Below are 21,485 nucleotides of genomic sequence, written 5' to 3' on the forward strand. Positions count from 1 at the left end.
ATATATAACTGAGGCAGTCATTCAACAGCCTTTTGAATTAAAGACATAATATATGCAATTGCAAAGCAAAAAAAAAAAAGAGATATTTTGTTTTCTAGTTCTCACTAAGATATCCCACAATCACGCTTCTCATGATTTCATAAGGAAATTGAGAGGGTCAACATGTCTTTTCAAAAGTTCCAATCACAGACTCACTTCCATGTTGCATAAGCCCAGCAGGAAATTCATTGCATTTAATGCTCAGGCCTCGCAGTCAATGCTATCAAACTTTGATGATGTCAATCAGGAATCCCAAGTTCGTGTATTAGAAAGGACCACATCAGCTGTCAGCTGGAGTCCCTTGTCTGCTCAGAAAAACAGGTTAAGTCACAAATCTGTCAATTCCCAATTATTTCAGGGTAAGCAAAGAGTTTCACAATTTTAACTTCCTATTCTTCTGGTTTCCACAGGGCAACTGGAGTTAAAAATTGTATCCCAGCAACTTTACCAGTAGAATAATAGGTTCCTAATCAAGACATTGATTTTGAATGAGTCTTTGCTGTCAGCTTCAAAGTTTCTAAAGAGGAAAAACTGGCAAGATCATGTTTGCCACAGAGAATTCTATTTGAAAGTAAATCAGCCCTTGGCAACAAAATGCAGAAATTTCCCTCCAATTAAATTTCACATTATCCATCTAACAAAAATCTCTGGTAGATAAGATAATAAACTCCATAATTAATCAAGGCTTTAGAAGATCTAATTTTATTGATTAAACATAATAAGAAAGTTACAATCATGGAATTATTACAGAACTTGGGCACCCAGCATGTACAGCACTATATTGATGGCAATAACTTTATTTAAAACTTGAATGTATAAAATTCATGGTCAACAAGACTTAATAAAAAACATGAAAACTTGCTAAGTTATTCTGGAGTAATCGTACTGAACACATTTATTAATAAACCATAATTGATTTGATGGTTAACCATTAGATAATTAAGCATATCATTAGGATTGATAATACATTAGCATTTCAAATCACAAGTCCATGTTTTAATATACATCTCACTAGAAAGTGCAAAATTTGCTAGTGAGCACCACCAAAACCACAACTCCTACCTGTCTTAACCAGCTGGAACATCAGGCCAGCGGCTGGCTAGTACAGGGAGAGAACTACAGCAATATAAATTAGTATCGGCTCAATCTTTGTACAGATGCAAACCACAACAGCTGGGCACTGAAATGGGCCAGATTTTGTTCCCTGAAAAGGGGACTTCTCATTCCAAGTACAAACCTTGTGATCAATCTCTGAGGGACGAAGACTGTGCAGATTCTCCATCCTTAGCCCCAACCCCACCAACACAGCTGGCCTTAGATAAATATAGATTCTGCCTTGTATTTATTTCAATGTGAACCCAAACATATTTTAAGTGAAAATTCACTTACCCTGAAGTGCAGTAAAACCATTACTTTTAGAATTGAAGTTGCAACACTGCATTGTTCAGTCATGTTTAATGTAGAGCTTGTTCAAAGATACTTGAGGAGAGGAACTGCTAAAGAGACAACTTCAGGGTCAATAAGAGGATTTTCTTTTTCAAAATGCAAAACAAGTGTGGCAAGTGTAAAAATGTAGGAAGAGAGTTTCAGAAAATAATTCCAGAACAACCAAAAGTTTTGCCACCAACGGTGTGATTGCACATGAGGACAAAAAAGCATAAGTAACAATGTGAAATGTAAGATTCATGGAACATGCACAAGTAGGTGAGGCCAGAAAAGTGTTAATAATGGAGGCTGAGGATTACAAATTTGATGCATTGGCAGAACAGAAATCAATGAACATTGGTAATAGAGGGGTTAGGAGTGGAGTTTTGAACAGATTTGGTTGTGTTAATGTGGGGCACAGTAGACAAGGCAGCAAAGCATGAGAGAAGTGAGTCTAAGTGACAGACCTTGCAAATACGTTGAAGAGTTAAACTACAGAAGGCAGCAGTTTAATTAATGGACAAAGCGTGGACTTTTAAAACTTAGCATAGAATCAATCAAGACACTGAGTATTCATAAGCAGCTGTGATGTACTAGAATCATTGAGACAAGTGGAAGTAAGGCAGCTCACAGGGGACCATTGGAGAAAATTCTGGAAAAAAGGATGGATGAGTTGACTATGTTAACATCTAAAGGTGCAGCAGCTCAAGCACCACATGTGCAGTAACAAAAGTCCTGGAAAACTCACACAGCACTCAAAATGTTAACTTAGTTTCTTTCTCTGCTGATGCTGCCAGACCTGCTGAGTTTTTCCAGCATTGTGTTTGTTTCAGATTTCCAGCATCCGCAGTATTTTGCTCTTAACAAGAGATGCAGTTTATGACATTAAGCAAATTAGTTCCAGCACTGTGGGGGCTGAAAAGCCAGGTTGGGTGTGTTTAAATGGAAGTTTTTGAGTAAGGTGGGCATAAAGCCTGACTTCAACAATTCATTCAAAGAGTTAGAAATAGAATTAACTTTATTGTCACATGTACTCAAATGAGTGCAATGAAAAGTTTATACTTTAAAGGTAGAGATGGAGCAGCAATTGGAAAAGAATATGGGCTTGACTTCTTGGGAAGTAATGTAGGCGGAAGGGGGTGGTGAATTTTGGCAGCAGATTTCAGATGAAAACAATGTAGATTTTAAATATATGTATTTTTCCAATATTATGAAATAGTTTATCATTTCAAACAAAGATCTGCTCTTGGGTCCTTTCTTGAAAGTGAAAATCACTATCACAAAGCTCACTACCATAAAAACAAAAATTGCAATTCAAACTGTGGGCATTTGGGAAATTTGGATGACAGTCTTAAGAAGTAGAAAATAAACTGGACAACCATAGCAATGCTGAGAAGTCACAAAAATGTAATATTTTCCATAGGTGACACTTATAACACTTACAACGCATTTATATGCCTTACAATGTACAGCCTTGAACATAATTCTGATATTGAACTTTCACTGAACCAGCAGTTTTTTTTAATATCAGTATTTAAAAGAGTTGTCAATCTTAGAACAGATCATTAAAACTCACTAAGATAATTAAAAGCCTACTCATTCCTACACGTTATTAGTTACCTGTAACTGTAAAGTCCTTTGAATTACCTGAAACTCTTGCTAACCTTCAATTATATGACAATTTTCCATTAACATAAAGGGTGAAAATATTCAATGTTATTTAATATGATCTCCACATTGATTTATTATAAAGCAAGCTCAACAGTGTAATCACCAAATGGTATTTATCTCTTGAGCAAAAACGCCAAAAACATCAACTTATAAATATAATCTCCTAACCTCTTACATGCAGTTTCAGATTTAGTTATCTATAATGACTTCCATTTTGAGAATTGATTTCATCTTGGATTCTTCAGTTTCTTTCATTAACATTAATGGGACATATTTTCCACACAAAAGTAAGTGGATTTTGAAGTTAAAGTGTTGTAATTCAGGAAGAATCAGCTGGAAATAAACTATAAACAAATGATGTCATCTGAACTAAGCTTGATCCATTTTATAAAACATTTTAATATTGAGTGACTTAGCAACAAACCCAAACAAGCAGTCAAAACGCGCCCAGAAATCCTAGCCGCTCTCTCCTCCATCGAAGACATCTTGAAAATGACTGCTAGACTACTCAGACCTCTTGGCATGATGGTAGCCCACAAACCCACCATAACACACTAAAACAGCAGCTAAAGACCCTATATAGACAACAAGCAAAACGAATGTCATTTACAAAATACCTTGCAAGAACTGTAACAAACACTACATTGGACAAAAAGGCAGAAAACTAACACCAGGATACATGAACATCAACTAGCCACAAAATGACATGACCCACTATCACTAGTATCCTTACATATAAATGAGGAAGGTCACCACTTTGATGCGGACAACACATCCATCCTGGGACAAGTCAAACAGAGACATGCCTGAGAATTCCTAGAAGTATGGCATTCCAACTGGAAATCTATAAACAAACACATTGCCTTGGACCCCATTTACCACCTTCTGAGAAAAAGAACAGGAAATGACATCACCAACACAACAAATGACATCAATATAGGAAATGATATCACCAACCCAAGAAAACCTAAACACAAATAGAAAGTGGGACATAATACCAGTGCTTCACCAGAGGCTCACTGATGATGTTACCTAGTATGGTGACAAAACGTTTAAAAACTAACCTTCCAGCTCAGCAATCAAGCTTGCATCCAAAACTTCAACCTGAGCTACAAATCTTCTCAAAACTCCCTAGTACTGAGTAAACCTCACTAAATTTAAACATTGCATAAGTATGTCTAACAGTTTGGTTTTGTGGCAAGAGACAGAGTGTGATGGCCAAAAGTTGTTTTTCTGATTTGAAGCCATATCGCTGGGTACCTTGCCGTTAGTAACGTACATTAACGATCAAGACATTAATGAAGAAGGTATGAGTGATAAGTTCACAGATGACATGAAAACTGGTGATGAGGTAAATAGCAAGGAGAAGAATCTACAGGACGATATAGACAGGCTAGTTAGCTGGGCAGAACAATAGCAAATGGAATTTAATCCTGAAAAATGTGAGGTGATGCATTTTCTGTGGACTAACGAGAGAAGGGAATACATGGTGAATGGTAGGACTTAGGAAGTACAGAGAATCAGAGGGTCCTTGGTATGGATGTCCTTAGATCCTTGACAACAGCAGGACAGGTAGTTAAGGTAGCAGGTGGATAAGGTGGCAAATGGGACACTTGTTTTTATTAGTCAAGATACTGATTACAAGATGAGGAAGGTTATGCAGGAGCTGTAGAAAACATTAGTTAGGCCAAAACCGGAGTACTTTGTGCAGTTCTAGGAAGGATGCGATCACATTTGAGAGGGTGCAGAGGGAATTCACCATTACAGCTATGAAGGGAGCTGAACACCTGAAATGCCACAGCATATGCGGCTACAGGCCAGAGACTGGAAAATGGGACAAGAATAAATTGGTGCTTGATGACCAGTGTGGGCACTATAGACTGAAGAGCCTCTTCCATGCTGTGACCCCTATACCAGAGATTCTTTCTGATAAAAAAAAGCCAAATAATTGAATTTTGCAGAACATGTCAGTTCTTGACAGCAGCGCAGACAATATTTGGAACTTTGAATCAAATGACCTACCTGAATGCCCAAGTGAAAATATTACAAGATATCTATAAGATTTGGTGCTATTTCACAATAAGCAAATATACATAGTGATTATAAACATCTGGTTGTATTATCTTATGTCAGTTAGAACAGTGAGAAACTGTATATTGTAATTTGTCCTTGGAAGAAGACTTCCAATATTTCCAGGTATTATTCCAGAAATTCAAATCTAAAAAGGTCATTCAAATTAGGGCATAACACACGTTTGCAAAAACATGTTTTCTCCAACAAAATGAGGAAATATTGCAAAAAAAAAACCAGGGCTAATTCATTGAAAGTTTCAATACAACAAGTAATTATGAAAATGTTTCCCTAAATTCTTTACAGAAAGAGAAACAACTTCGAGACAGTTCTCCCAAAAGTTTGGAACAATTTCAAATAACAATCATGAGAAAATGGAGTCTGTCTGTATAATTGTGTAGTTAACAGTACTACTTCCTCAGGTGAATGCCAGGAAAAACATTTAGAATATTTTATTTATTAAAAGATGGTAGCAAAATGAACTTCGCCATCAGGACCCATTAAGAGCATCAATTTGCTAAACAGTTCAGCGATTGATTAGATTTCTCAATTTCCTGGTTATAGTAATAGTAATTTGGAGTAAAATTGCTATGTTTTATGTTATTGGTTTTGTGTATTTCTTATTGATCCTTTTTCATTTCCTTCAATTTATCATTGTACATCTGGAACTGAGAGTCTGTTCCAAACAGCTTGTCCCACCACGTGAAGGTTGAAGAGTAGTTTCCAATGAAGTTCATGTGATGAAAGTCATGGAAACGGGAGCCACCATAAAATGGAATCAAGTGCAATGGATTCAGGGGAACATCATAACCACTGAGAAGAAATAACAAAAATCATTAGCAAAGGAGCAACTTTACTCAGACATTTGTGTTTCATTCACATTATGGTGTAAGACCATAAAACACTGGAGCAGAAGTAGATCATTTAGCCCTTATAGTCCCTTCTGCCATTCAGTTAGACCATGACTGATCTGATAACCTTTTTAACACATGGTAATTTATGGAGCTCCTACATTGGATGAGATTGGTAATTATGGCACAAACTGTGTGTGTCCATTTTGAAGAATGATCTTTTCCCTTGAGTTTTAAAGATCTCAAATGCATTTTCAGATCACTAAAAGCAAAATCTGCCATGAATCAGAATGTGTTTTAAAATGTCAATATTTGTAAAAAGGTCTTTAAAAAAAATGACCTCTTTATACTTAATAGTGGAAACTTGGTGCCGTTTGATTAATAGAGCAAGTCAACGGATTTAGCACAACTTAAACGGCTCAACCTCTCTTCATAAGACATGCCCTCATCTCTGGAATCAATCTAGTGTCTCCAATAAAACTAAACTGTCTCCAATAAAACTACAGCCCTCAAATGAAAGGACCAAAATTGTACATAATACTCAAGGTGTGGTCTCATTACTGCCCTGTACAGTTCTAGCAACACCTCTGCACTCCAGTCCTTCAGTAATAAATGGCAAAATTCCATTTGCCTTCCTTATTACCTGCTGTACCTGCATTCTAGTTTTGAGATTCATGCACAGGGACACCCAGAACAATGGGGTGTTAAGTCTATTTAACTAATGATTTAATGTGCAGGGAAATTTGTATAGAGAAAAGACAGGAGATTTGCACTAAGTCAAAATGCTCAAAGATCCAGCGCAGATACAATAAACTAACTGGCCTCCTTCTGCAGCATACAAGAAACTGTTTTGTCCCTTTGAAACATATTTGGGATGCCATAATGTTCTTGTCCAAAAGTCAATGCAGAATTCATAAAGTTAGTTTTATGTTTGTCTAGTTTTGGGGAGGTATGGTGGCTCAGTGGTTAGCACTGCTGCCTCACAGTGCCAGGGTCCTGGGTTCAATTCCATCCTCAGGCAACTGCTGTGTGGAGTTTGCACATTCTCAGTGTGTCTGCCTGGGCTTCTTCTGGGTGCTGTGGTTTCCTTCCACAGTCCAAAGATATAAAGGTTAGATGGATTAAGAAATGCAGGGACAGGGTAGTGGGTTGCTCTTTGGAGGGTTGATGTGGACTCAATGGACCAAGTGCCCTGCTTCCGCACTCTAGGGATTCTATGATTCAGTTTGGATTCCATGGGACCAACCATCAGTGATTTGGTTATGTTCTCTGAACCCTAGACTCAGCTATTGTTGAAGACTAGCTGTTGTCAGGATACGGTTATTTGATGTAGTGGTGTAAACGACAGACTCCCAGAATTTGGTTTGAACAGTGTCAACATAAAAGCAAATAAAATTCAATTTCAATCCTGATAATATTCCCCATAACTGTTTACTACAACTTGATTTAACTAAATTACATTCATAACAAAACAAACCCAGGGATCAAGTGGAGTGTCATTCAATGATCTGATTTATATTTGGTGATCCAATAGAGTGTCAGAATAATATTTATCATATGAGCTTGCAGTGAAGTAGTAATGCCAAAAGGATTGTTTCCTCTTTTGTTTAATACATTCTCAAACTTTAACCAAATTGGCATAATGATGTTACTTGAATGACATCTTTACCTGTGTACATCTATTGTTTCCAGGAGACGAAAGATCACCCAAGCCCAGAGGAGGATTACATGATTGCAGAAGATCATGATGCCAATGAAGAAACCCATTCCGAGGATGAGTGTCTCTGCTGGGTGGGCATATTCAGCTTGCATGCCAAATGGCGCCTAGATAACAGAAATTTGAAGAAAAATAAAACTGAGTGGCACATGCACAATCATTCACTGAAAGTAAACACTGCTGTAAATGACAAAATGACAACAGTAGAGGCTGGTGGAAGCACAGTGAAAAACTCTGTTAGTAATAGCAAGAATTAGTAATAAAGCCTTTGAAAGCAGAGTTCGGAAGTTTGGCATCAGCAATTATTCAATAAATGAGATAACTCCAAATTAATGGCTTGGTTGACTAGGTTCCAAGTGAAATATTTTATGCATTCACTTGTTCTCAACTCCAGAAAAAAAAAGAGAACAAACTAATATACATAATTTTCAACATCTTAAAATAAAATCAATAAAACAACTAACTTACATAATAGCCAAGAAAATGATTCATAGAATCAGGGTGTGGTTCCACTGCAACAAATGATTCACAGGCCTAAAAAGAACAATCATGGAACCACAGGAAACTGCTCCACTAGGGTTATTCATAATATTGCTGTCAACTGCAAGGCCACATACAAAATGCAGATGTGAACAGGACAAAGGGCAAATGAAGTTGAGAAATATGCAATCTTGAAGTCATTGGAACAGTAAATGAGTATTGGACAACTGGTAGCGTAAAAGTTTTCTCATCATGCCAAAACAAAAATAGTGACTCACCGTAAATTCATGATGAACTTTATGAATATATTTGTAGATTCTCTTATGGTGCAGCAATCTATGCAGGAAGTAGTGCCAAGTATCTTCAATAATAGCACAACCCAGACATTGCATTGCAATGACCTGCCTATATCAGAAGGATAATGCAGTGGCATTTAGGAATATTATATCGGTAAAAACTATTCCTTTGAACTTGAATTGGTGGAATTTCATTATTGAACCACAAGACTAATTTCCTGATGTTGCACAGAACCTTATCCATCAGCACTACACATTAGGAATTCAGGTGCCACTCTCATGATTTTAAAACATTTTAACTTAGTAATCTGAATTTCTGAAATGCAATCTGAGGTAATGAAACTTCCTATCCCATCAATAGCACAAATTCAGAAAATTACCTCTCACCATTTTATCTGTTATTCTAGTTAACAACAAGTGTTTCATTTCATTTTCAATAACATGAAAAAGACTGTTGCTCTTAACATTGAAAATAACTTGCACTTATTGCATACTGGCTTCAATATAACAAGCTGCCTCAAAGCAGTGCATAAGGGGCTCTGAGAAAAAGCTCACCATAGTGATGGCTAAAGTGATAGATTTCATATCAAGCTTCTGAAAGTGAGAGGGTAACTTTATGAATATATTTGTAGATTCTCTTATGGTGCAGCAATCTATGCAGGAAATAGTGCCAAGTATCTTCAATAATAGCACAACCCAGACATTGCATTGCAATGACCTGCCTATATCAGAAGGATAATGCAGTGGCATATTGTAACACATGAAGGTCAGGGGAGCACTTCAGTATGGAAATCTACAACAGGTGAAGACTCTGAATGGTGGTTGCTACTGACTAAACAAGGGTTGAAAGAGGTTGCAGAGTGAGTTGGTGAAGAAATGCTCTGGAGTATGGGAACCAGTGAAGATTGATGAGGACTGCAAAATGGGTGCCATGTCTCTTAGCAACAGCAAGATCCAGACAGAGTACTGTGATAATCTGATTATATCAGATTCAAAATTAATAGTGCAGTAAAGTTCAACATATAGTATGACAAACAAGCAAACTTGATACAAGTTAAGGGTGTCTTTTGAATGTTGCTTGGAAGTCTGGCTAAGATGGGAAAATTCTACGCTTGAGGTGAAAACTGTGGATGAAAACTTTATTGATACAGCTATGAGACAAGCACATCTTACCATCGTGGCATTTTCTCCCAGTTATACGGAATGTTGAAGAATTCAGTGAAGTAATAAGTGCCACAGATCAGAGGCAGCTGGATACAGAAGTGATTGAACAGCAGCACTTTGAAGCACTTCCACTGTTTCTCAATACTCTCTGGCTTGTCCTAAAATTAAAAAAAGTTATTTTAATGACAAACTGTCTCACCGTATGGACAATTTAATTTACAAAAGCAAATACAGTTTTCTTGTGCACACGTAATCCAGGTCTAAATATTCACTGGCCACAATCACAGCAGTTATGATGGGATTCTATCCATGTTTCAATTCTTTCACGAATCAGTGGGACTGCAGGTACATCATAGTAATGCAGGTATTGATGCCTCACCTATCAACTTTGTAGGTCGCTCGGCCTCTATTTTTTGAACTCTTGGTATAAGGAGTAGTCGCCAAGGCCTTGCATGTTGTTTGTGTGCAGAGATTTCACTCCTTCCATGACCACTCCCAGAATCCATGAAGATTTGGCACATGGCCATCTTGTCTTTTTCTTGTTTATTTTGTTGAATTCCCTAAGAAACCTAAAGGCTAGGGTTTGATTAAACAGCGAGGTAAAAACAATGACTGCAGATGCTGGAAACCAGATTCTGGATCAGTGGTGCTGGAAGAGCACAGCAATTCAGGCAGCATCCGAGGACAGGCAAAATCGACGTTTCGGGCAAAAGCCCTTCATCAGGAATAAAGGCAGAGAGCCTGAAGCATGGAGAGATAAGCTAGAGGAGGGTGGGGGTGGGGAGAGAGTGGCATAGAGTACAATAGGTGAGTGGGGGAGGAGATTAAGGTGATAGGTCAGGGAGGAGAGGGTGGAGTGGTTAGGTGGAAAAGGAGCTAGGCAAGTCGGACAAGTCCGGACAGGTCAAGGGGACAGTGTGGAGCTGGAAATTTGAAACTAGGATGAGGTGGGGGAAGGGGAAATGAGGAAACTGTTGAAGTCCACATTGATGCCCTGGGGTTGAAGTGTTCCGAGGCGGAAGATGAGGCGTTCTTCCTCCAGGCGTCTGGTGGTGAGGGAGCGGCGGTGGAGGAGGCCCAGCACCTCCATATCCTCAGCAGAGTGGGAGGGGGAGTTGAAATGTTGAGCCACTGGGCGATTTGGTTGATTGGTGCGGGTGTCTCGGAGATGTTCCCTAAAACGCTCTGCTAGGAGGCGTCCAGTCTCCCCAATGTAGAGGAGACCGCATCGGGAGCAACGGATACAATAGATGATATTAGTGGATGTGCAGGTAAAACTTTGATGGATGTGGAAAGCTCCTTTGGGGCCTTGGATAGAGGTGAGGGAGGTGGTGTGGGCGCAGGTTTTACAGTTCCTGCGGTGGCAGGGGAAAGTGCCAGGATGGGAGGGTGGGTCGTAGGGGGGCGTGGACCTGACCAGGTAGTCACGGAGGGAACGGTCTTTGCGGAAGGCGGAGAGGGGTGGGGAGGGAAATATATCCCTGGTGGTGGGGTCTGTTTGGAGGTGGCGGAAATGTCGGCGGATGATTTGGTTTATGCGAAGGTTGGTAGGGTGGAAGGTGAGCACCAGGGGCGTTCTGTCCTTGTTGCGGTTGGAGGGGTTGGGTCTGAGGGCGGAGGTGCGGGATGTGGATGAGATGCGTTGGAGGGCATCTTTAACCACGTGGGAAGGGAAACTGCGGTCTCTAAAGAAGGAGGCCATCTGGTGTGTTCTATGGTGGAACCGCTCCTCCTGGGAGCAGATACGGCGGAGGCGGAGGAATTGGGAATACGGGATGGCATTTTTGCAGGAGGTAGGGTGGGAAGAGGTGTAATCCAGGTAGCTGTGGGAGTCGGTGGGTTTGTAGAAGATGTCAGTGTCAAGTCGGTCGTCACTGATGGAGATGGAGAGGTCCAGGAAGGGGAGGGAGGTGTCAGAGATGGTCCAGGTAAATTTAAGGTCAGGGTGGAATGTGTTGGTGAAGTTGATGAATTGCTCAACCTCCTCGCGGGAGCACGAGGTGGCGCCAATGCAGTCATCAATGTAGCGGAGGAAGAGGTGGGGAGTGGTGCCGGTGTAATTACGGAAGATCAACTGCTCTACGTAGCCAACAAAGGGACAGGCATAGCTGGGACCCATACGTGTGCCCATGGCTACCCCTTTGGTCTGGAGGAAGTGGGAGGATTCAAAGGAGAAATTGTTAAGGGTGAGGACCAGTTCGGCCAAACGAATGAGAGTGTCGGTGGAGGGGTACTGTTGGGAACGTCTGGAGAGGAAAAAACGGAGGGCTTGGAGGCCCTGGTCATGGCGGATGGAGGTGTAGAGGGATTGGATATCCATGGTGAAGATGAGGCGTTGGGTGCCGGGGAAACAGAAGTCTTGGAGGAGGTGGAGGGCGTGGGTGGTGTCTCGAACGTATGTGGGGAGTTCCTGGACTAGGGGGGATAGGACAGTGTCGAGGTAGGTAGAGATGAGTTCAGTGGGGCAGGAGCATGCTGAGACAATGGGTCGGCCAGGGTGGTCAGGCTTGTGGATCTTGGGAAGGAGGTAGAACCGGGCAGTGCGGGGTTCCCGGACTATGAGGTTGGAAGCTGTGGGTGGGAGATCTCCTGAGGTGATGAGGTTCTGTATGGTCTGGGAGATGATGGTTTGGTGATGGGGGGTGGGGTCATGGTCAAGGGGGCGGTAGGAAGAGGTGTCCTCGAGTTGGCATTTGGCTTCAGCCAATGAATTTAATACACGCCGTGACATCGAACAATTCTTCCGTCGCCTCCGCCTCCGAGCTTACTTTCATAATCAGGATTCCCGCCCACCTTCCGAGGACCCCTTTGCCCACCTCCAACACACTGCATCCACCTGGACACCCCGCGCTGGCCTATTACCTGCCCTCGACCTCTTCATTTCCAACTGCCGCCGGGACATTAACCGCCTCAACCTGTCGACCCCCCTCCCCCACTCCAACCTCTCACCCTCACAACGCGCAGCCCTCCAATCCCTCTGCTCCACCTCGTGCTCCCGCGAGGAGGTTGAGCAATTCATCAACTTCACCAACACATTCCACCCTGACCTTAAATTTACCTGGACCATCTCTGACACCTCCCTCCCCTTCCTGGACCTCTCCATCTCCATCAGTGACGACCGACTTGACACTGACATCTTCTACAAACCCACCGACTCCCACAGCTACCTAGATTACACCTCTTCCCACCCTACCTCCTGCAAAAATGCCATCCCGTATTCCCAATTCCTCCGCCTCCGCCGTATCTGCTCCCAGGAGGAGCGGTTCCACCATAGAACACACCAGATGGCCTCCTTCTTTAGAGACCGCAGTTTCCCTTCCCACGTGGTTAAAGATGCCCTCCAACGCATCTCATCCACATCCCGCACCTCCGCCCTCAGACCAACCCCTCCAACCGCAACAAGGACAGAACGCCCCTGGTGCTCACCTTCCACCCTACCAACCTTCGCATAAACCAAATCATCCGCCGACATTTCCGCCACCTCCAAACAGACCCCACCACCAGGGATATATTTCCCTCCCCACCCCTCTCCGCCTTCCGCAAAGACCGTTCCCTCCGTGACTACCTGGTCAGGGCCACGCCCCCCCTACGACCCACCCTCCCATCCTGGCACTTTCCCCTGCCACCGCAGGAACTGCAAAACCTGCGCCCACACCACCTCCCTCACCTCTATCCAAGGCCCCAAAGGAGCTTTCCACATCCATCAAAGTTTTACCTGCACATCCACTAATATCATCTATTGTATCCGTTGCTCCCGATGCGGTCTCCTCTACATTGGGGAGACTGGGCGCCTCCTAGCAGAGCGCTTTAGGGAACATCTCCGAGACACCCGCACCAATCAACCAAATCGCCCAGTGGCTCAACATTTCAACTCCCCCTCCCACTCTGCTGAGGATATGGAGGTGCTGGGCCTCCTCCACCGCCGCTCCCTCACCACCAGACGCCTGGAGGAAGAACGCCTCATCTTCCGCCTCGGAACACTTCAACCCCAGGGCATCAATGTGGACTTCAACAGTTTCCTCATTTCCCCTTCCCCCACCTCATCCTAGTTTCAAATTTCCAGCTCCACACTGTCCCCTTGACCTGTCCGGACTTGTCCGACTTGCCTAGCTCCTTTTCCACCTAACCACTCCACCCTCTCCTCCCTGACCTATCACCTTAATCTCCTCCCCCACTCACCTATTGTACTCTATGCCACTCTCTCCCCACCCCCACCCTCCTCTAGCTTATCTCTCCACGCTTCAGGCTCTCTGCCTTTATTCCTGATGAAGGGCTTTTGCCCGAAACGTCGATTTTGCCTGTCCTCGGATTCTGCCTGAATTGCTGTGCTCTTCCAGCACCTTTGATTAAACAGCAACCATTGAGAAAGTTCACTTGGTCAGGTCATGTCAGACAAACAACCCCTGGAAGTTTGATTCCAATTAGATGATGACTGAAACCAGCTAATCTAATTCAGATACTTAATTTAATTCAAATCATTTTTTAAAAACTTATTCATTCACAGAATGTGGAGAAGGTGGTGGTTCACCTTCTTGAACGCAATGGAGTGGGTCGCTAGATCATTTCAGAGGGCCGTTAAGAGTCACTCATAATTCTGTGGGTCTGCAGTCACAAATAGGCCAGAGTAATTAAGGATGACAAATATCTTACCTTAAGGGGCAGTTGAGAACCAGATATGTTTTGCAACAATCTGGAACGTCCATAGTCACTTTTATTTATAATAGTTCTTTAATGTGCCAGAAATGAGGGGAATATTGGGTTTTTTGAAAGGGAAGAACTGAAGCAAATCGGTATTAGTAGAGAAATGGTGCTGGGGAAATTGATGGGGTAGAAGACTGATAAATCTATATCAGGGCCTAATAATCTATATCTTAGAGTACTTCAGGAAGTGGGTCTAGAAATAGTGGATGCATTGGCAGTCATCTAAGATTCCTTAGAACCTGGAACAGTTCCTACAGATTGGAGGTTAGCCAATGCAATCCCACTATTTACAATTGTCATTCACAGCTCCTAATCTCCCTATAATCTCTCTACGCACTGCCATTATCACCTCTTTATTGCTACCTTTGCTTCTGGAGCCATGACTCACCTTCTCTCAGCCTCGTATAAATACCTCCCTATTTCCCCCCTTTTTTTAGCTTTGATAAAGGGTCAGTTAGACTCGAGACATCAGCTCTTTTTTCTCCTTACAGATGCTGCCAGACCTGCTGAGATTTTCCAGCATTTTCTCTTTTGGTCCCACTATTTACAAATAGAGGCAGAGAGAAAACAGGGAATTTTAGACCAATGAGTCTGACATCAATAGTAAGGAAGATGCTAGCGTCCATTGTCAAGAGTTTTACACCAGAGAATAGTGATAGAATCAGACATAGTCAGCAGGGATTTACAAAAGGGAAATCAGCCTTGGCAAATCTACTGGAATTCTTTGAAGATGTAACTAGTAGAGTTGATTGGGGTAGCCAGTGGTTTATTTGAACTTTCAGATGGCTTCTGATAAAGTTCCACGTAAAAGAGTAAAATGCAAGGTTAAAATACATGGGATTGAGGTAGTGTATTGGGATGTACAAACACTAATGGGAGGCAAGAAAAAAAGTAGGAACAAACCTGTTTTTCCAAATGGTAGCTAGTGGGATACTGCAGGGGTTATTGCTAGGACCCCAGGTATTCACAATATACATGAGTGATTTAGATGAAGGAACTAAATGAAATCTCTCAAAATTTGCAGACGAGACAAAATTGGGTGGAAGGGTGCGCTGTGAGGATGATGCGGAGATGTTGCAGGGTGATTTGGACAGCTGAATGAGTGGACAAATGCATGGCAGATGTAGTATAGTGAGATATTATCTACTTTGGTAGTTAAAATAGGAAGGCAGGTTATTACTTTAATGGCTGTAAATTGAGAGTAGGGAATGCTCAATGAGACCTGGATAACATCATGCACCAGTTGCTGAATATAAGCGCAGAGGTGCAGCAGGCAGTAGAGAAGGCAAATGATATGTTAGCCTTCATAGCAAGAGGATTCAGGTACAAGAGCGGAGACATCTTGTTGTAATTACTCAGGGCATTGGTGAGGCCACACCTGAAATCATGTGCAGTTTTGGTTTCCTTGTCTGAGGATAGTTATTCATACAATAGAGGGAGTACAGTGAAGGTTTACGAAATTGATTCCTAGGATGGCAAGACTGACAATGAAAATTGTCAGTGCAGATTGTATTCACTGGAATTTAGAGAATCGGGGGTTGGGATGCTGTCATGGAACCCTAAAAAATTCCAACAGGCCTGAACAGGTTAGATACAGGAAGGATATTCCTAAAACCACTAAAGTGTGGAGAAATGTCACAGTGGTGAGCCTGTGGAATTCACTATCACAGAAACCTGGTTGAGGACCAAAACATTGTATGTTCTGGATGTAGGTTTGCTTGCTGAGCTGGAAGGTTCATTTCCAGACGTTTCATCACCCTACTAGGTAACATCTTCAGTGGGCCTCCAGGTGAAGCACTGTACATGATTCCTGCTTTCTATTTATATGTTTGAGTTGACAATGTCATTTCCTGTTCTTTTTCTCAGGGGGTGGTAGATGAGGTCTAACTCAATGTTTGTTGATAGAGTTTCAGTTGGAATGCCATGCTTCCAGGAATGCTCGTGCGTGTCTCTGTTTGGCCTGTCCTAAGATGGATGTGTTGTCCCAGTCGAAGCTGCATCAGAATATTATTTTAACGAGCCAACACACCCTGCAACACAGAGGAACTACCTAGGGCAGAGTAAAATCACCTATAACATGTATTCAAAAAGAATGGGTACCCAATGAACACAATCCGCCGGTTTCCCAGCAACAAACCCAAACAAGCCGACAAAACACGTCCAGAAACCCTAGCCACTCCCCTCTATATCAAAGACATTTCGGAAATGACTGCCAGACTACCCAGACCCCTTAGCATCATGGTAGCACACAAACCCACCAACACACTAAAACAGCAGCTAATAAACTTGAAAGACCCTATACAGACAACAAGCAAAACTAATGTCATTTACAAAGTACCGTACAAGAACTGTAACAAACACTACATTGGACAAACAGGCAGAAAACTAGCCACCAGGATACATGAACACTAACTAGCCACAAAAAGACATGACCTTCTCTCACTGTTATCCTTACATACAGATAAGGAAGGACACCACTTCGACTGGGATAACACATCCATCTTAGGACAAGCCAAACAGAGACATGCACGAGAATTCCTAGAAGCATGGCATTCCAATTGGAACTCTTATCAACAAACACATCGAGCTAGACTCCATCTACCAGTCCCTGAGAAAAAGAACAAGAAATGATATCACCACAACAAAATGACATCACTGACCCAAATAAACCGAAACATATAAATAGAAAGCAGGAATCATGTACAGTGCTTTGCATGGAGGCCCACTGAAGATGTTACCTAGTAGGGTGATGAAACGTCTGGAAATGAACCTTCCAGCTCAGCGAGCAAACCTACATCCAGAACCTCAACCTGAGCTACAAATCTTCTCAAAACTCGCTAACATTGTATGTTTTCAAGAAGGAGGAGGGAGAAATAGCTCTCCTGGCTAAAAGAATCAAGGGATGGAGTGTGGGGAGGGCAGAATTAGGGAATTACGCTCAATCATCAACCATGATCATAATGAATAACTAACTCCTACTCCTATCTTCTAATCCATAATTTATATGCTCCAGTTAATGTGTTGGAACTTGAAGTCAAGTCTGTGGATCATTAGTTGAGCCTAAGAGATTACTGATCCAGCAACATGATCACAATGCTAGGGTATGTTTTGTTTTTGTTTTATAAAGTTACTCTCCATTTATTGATATTGTTAGCATTAGCTACTTAAATAAAAATATAAACCAAATGTCACAGTTAATTTATTTGTTTAAATAAGCTGAGAAGGAAAGTTTGCTTGAAGAATAGAAACATGTATTGAAAGAGGTCTTGTCTGGAATAATTGTGCCTATTGCTGATGGAGGATGGAATGCCAGCTAGAAACCATTTATTATACACTTCAACTTTCCATATGAAACACAATCAAATACAAGTCCTGTTCAAAGTTAGCTTCACCAGAACCAACACTGTTAAGATTATCACCATCACTAACTGTGATAATCTAAATTAATATTTCATGTTCTAAATGGTAGCTTTATATAAGTAGTACCAATTATTTCTTGCAAATAGTATCTTAATCAGCCAACATTCTGTTGCAGTGACAAGTTATGGTCACATCTGTAAACTTCCTGTGACCAACTCTGTCCACTTTCAGAGATATCACTTCTTACAGAATACTAGACAATGATGGATGATGAAATTCATTTAAAAAAATAAGAATAGTGGTTCTTAAGGTATTTATAATTAGCACGAACAGCATGGACAACCAAAGTGAGGCCAAGAACTTTTTTTCGTGGCTGGAACTATAGATGCAGTCCTCGGTGGGAGGGGTATACCTGCTCTTTTTTTAAGCATAATTTACATCCACTTGTCACTCCTCACACTTCCTTACTTGGTATGGCTTGGACACATATTCATCGAATGTTCCTCGCAGTGTGACGACTATCTGCTGCAAAATTTGGATCCGTGACTGGACAAATGCGCATTATAAAATATAATTATTGTGGAACAGTGTGGAAAATCTATGCAGCGATTTGCCTAAACGAAGTTGTCGTTGAAATTCCGACTTTTGTTAAATACTGACTACAGTTCTAACTCTAGAGATTTTGTTGTTTCTATATTTGCACATCAAATGATCGCCAATTTGATACAATTCACTTTCTGTTAGTCATATAAAGACACCGAGATGCTGAATGACAAATTACACGCACAAAATTCTTGACAGCTTTTACAGACTGTTGACTTTTCTATTGTATAAATAATTCAACCAGAGACCATGGTAACCATCAACTAGTTAACGTTAAACGGTTGACCACATTTGATTGCATGAATCCCCATTAAAATATAAAATAATACTTTTGAAGAATTCAAAAGATGCCCAAGTTCCGAGATAAATAAGTGACTCCCCAACAACACACACAATGACATTCATACCATTCTTACCTTTTGTATCTTATACTTCTGCATGGCTGGAATAAACTGAAAAATAAAACCCGGTAGACAGAACAAAAAATAAACGCCTTCGTGAACCAGAAGAGAACCCCAAGTAGCAATTTGAAATTTGGTAAAATTGTCCAGCATGTAGTTCCATGCATTTTTAAAAGGCTCTTGTAAAGGGTTTTCGGGGAGTAAAGAGTCCATGTAATCAATGGCTAGAATTGCAGAAGTGATAATACTGCTGCTGTTTCCATCCATCCTGCCAGTCGATCATTTGACGTTTAACGCGTCTAACCCGATACAACCTGACAGCACTTCGCTGAAGTAGCACCATCACCTTATCCAGGCACGCTTTTTGATTGACAAGCAAATCGTCCAATAGAGAAACAGGACTGCCCTGAGTGACAGACCGGTCCTGGAGCTTGATCCACTCCGCGTGCGGGAGGGAGGCGGACCCTACATTGCCTGGGTGAAAAGAACTCGACTCATAAGGATCAGCGGGTGCTGATTGGACGAGGCGGTGGACTGATGTTGCGCTGTGTGGGCAATCCAATATGGGGAGTATACGTCACAACAACCAAACTGGTATCATTTGGAGCAGGAAAAGGTGCTGAATATTTGTTTACACCAGTTCCAGTTACACATTTTTATCGTTCCTTTCTGGAATAACCAAGCTTCAAACACCAAGAGTCAAGTTTGTATGCCTAACAAAAAACAAAAGTACAGCTACTGAAAATCAGAAACAAAAACAGGAATTGTTGGAAAAACTCAGCGGGTTTGCTAGTTTCTGTGGAGAGAAAGGGGTCAATAGACCCGAAACGTTAAGTGATGACTCTCCACAAATCCTGCCAGACCTGCTGAGTTTTTCCAACATATTTTTGTTTTTTTTTTCTTGTGAATAGGCCTGAGATCTTGCTTTGCTCTCCATTTGATGGCCAACCCTCATTCAATATTTCTGATGATTGGTTTATAATCCTTGTAACCTTTTTCATGCTCCAGACATTCAGTATTATTTGAATCCCACATAGCATCATCTCTTCCCAATGGCAGGTAAAAACAGCAAAGAGCAGATAAGACAAAAAAAAAGGCCTTTGGAGAACCGGGAGAGCAGTTAAAAGCTGTAGTCCACAAAAAAGATAATGGCTCACTAAAGAGTAAAGTCCTATGCAGGAACTATGGGGATTTAAAGGTTGAAAAAGAAGCATGGCTCTGTTAATTAAAGATAATATTAACACAATGGAGAGGGATGATGTTAATTCAAGAAAGTAGAATATATAAGGATGTGAGTGGTGGGAATCTGGAACTCACTACCTCTCAGGGTGGTAGATAAGCACATGTGATGTCAAGGCATACAAGACAAATGTTTGAAAATGGGATTAGAATATTTAGATGCTTGCTTTTGACTGGCACAGACTTGATGGGGTGAATGGCCTTTTTCTGTGCTGTAGACCTTTATGCTCTAAGTAGTCTGGGTAGAAATGAGGAGTGATAAAGGCAAGACGTCACTTGTAGAGGCTTCCTAACAACAACCACCTGGTAGTACAGGATATTAAGGAAGAAATAATAGGAGTTTGTCAAAAAGCTTGAGCAGTAATCATGGTGGTGGGGGGTGGGAGGGGGTTAACTAACATACACTGGAAAAATCAACTGGGAAAAAGCAGTGCAGAGGAGGAATTCAATGAACATTTTCAGGAAAATTTCTTAGACTGGTATGTTATGGCGCTGACCAGAGAGCAGGTTATACTCAACAGAGTTTTGACCAATAAGACAGGATTAATTACTTGAGGAGAAAGTGAGGTCTGCAGATGCTGGAGATCAGAGCTGAAAATGTGTTGCTGGAACAGCGCAGCAGGTCAGGAACCCTGAAGAAGACTTATGCCCGAAACGTCGATTCTCCTGTTCACTGGATGCTGCCTGACCTGCTGCGCTGTTCCAGCAACACATTTTCAGGATTAATTACTTACCTCATAGTCAAAGCAATTTTGGGTTGCAGCAACCATGATCGAAATTTACAAACAATTTAAGGGAGGGAAGTGTGGGGCCCAAGACTAATATTTTGAATTTAAACAATAGCAATTACAATGGCATGACAGCAGAGCTGTCAAAAATGAACTGGCAATTTAGGTAATAGGCCAGAAGACACAGTGTCAAAGGAGCAGGAGAATCGACGTTTCGGGCACAAGCCCTTCTTCAGGAATGTAGGGGGGTAGGCTAAGAGATAAATAGGATAGAGGGCTGGAGGGGAAGGTAGGTGGGAAGGCGATAGATGGGTGCAGGTGAGAGGTGATGGTAATAAGTCAAAGTAAAGGGGTGGAGTGAATAGGTGGGAAGGAAGATGGAGACATGGGACAGTTGAAGACGGTGGTGCCAATTTGGAGAGTTGGATCTGGGATGAGGTGGGGGGAGGGAAGATGAGGAAATTGGTGGAAGTGACATTAATGGCGTGTGGTTGGAGGGTCCCTAGGTGGAAGATGAGGCATTCTTCCTCTGGGTGTCAGGTAGGTAGGATTTGGCCAAGGAGGAGGCGCAGGACCTGCATGTCCTTGGTGGAGTGGGAGGGGGAATTGAAGTGGTCAACCACAGGGCAGTGGGGTTGTTTGGTGCTTGTGTCCCAGAGATGTTCCCTGAAATGTTGGCGTCTGTCTCCCCAGTGTAGAGGAGACCACATTGAGAGGAACGAACACAGTAATGATATGTT

The 21,485-nt window shown here is 41.8% G+C and overlaps 1 protein-coding gene across 1 annotated transcript; it reads right to left on the bottom strand.

The window, feature by feature from the left end:
* Window positions 1-714: 714 nt before the first annotated feature.
* LOC122556623 (methylsterol monooxygenase 1-like) lies at window positions 715-19,105 on the bottom strand. Its single transcript, XM_043703534.2, has 5 exons — window positions 18,794-19,105; window positions 9,723-9,871; window positions 8,532-8,658; window positions 7,726-7,880; window positions 715-6,018 (listed from the first exon to the last, which is right to left on the bottom strand). The coding sequence occupies exons 1-5, from the start codon at window positions 19,043-19,045 to the stop codon at window positions 5,826-5,828; spliced, it is 876 nt and encodes a 291-aa protein (XP_043559469.1). The 5' UTR covers window positions 19,046-19,105; the 3' UTR covers window positions 715-5,825.
* Between the last annotated feature and the right edge of the window lie 2,380 nt (window positions 19,106-21,485).

Source organism: Chiloscyllium plagiosum, unplaced genomic scaffold (genome assembly GCF_037043375.1).
Source record: "Chiloscyllium plagiosum isolate Xiang-an unplaced genomic scaffold, Cpla_swu_hap1 HiC_scaffold_16, whole genome shotgun sequence".
NCBI lineage: Eukaryota > Metazoa > Chordata > Chondrichthyes > Orectolobiformes > Hemiscylliidae > Chiloscyllium > Chiloscyllium plagiosum.

Coding starts and splice junctions, on each gene's coding strand:
- LOC122556623 (XM_043703534.2), bottom strand. CDS start 19,045: ATGGATGGAAACAGCAGCAGTATTATCACTTCTGCAATTCTAGCCATT. Junction 7,881..8,531: donor AAGTTCATCATGAATTTACG/GTGAGTCACTAT, acceptor TCTGTTATCTAG/GCGCCATTTGGCATGCAAGC. Junction 6,019..7,725: donor GAAACAATAGATGTACACAG/GTAAAGATGTCA, acceptor ATTTCTTCTCAG/TGGTTATGATGTTCCCCTGA.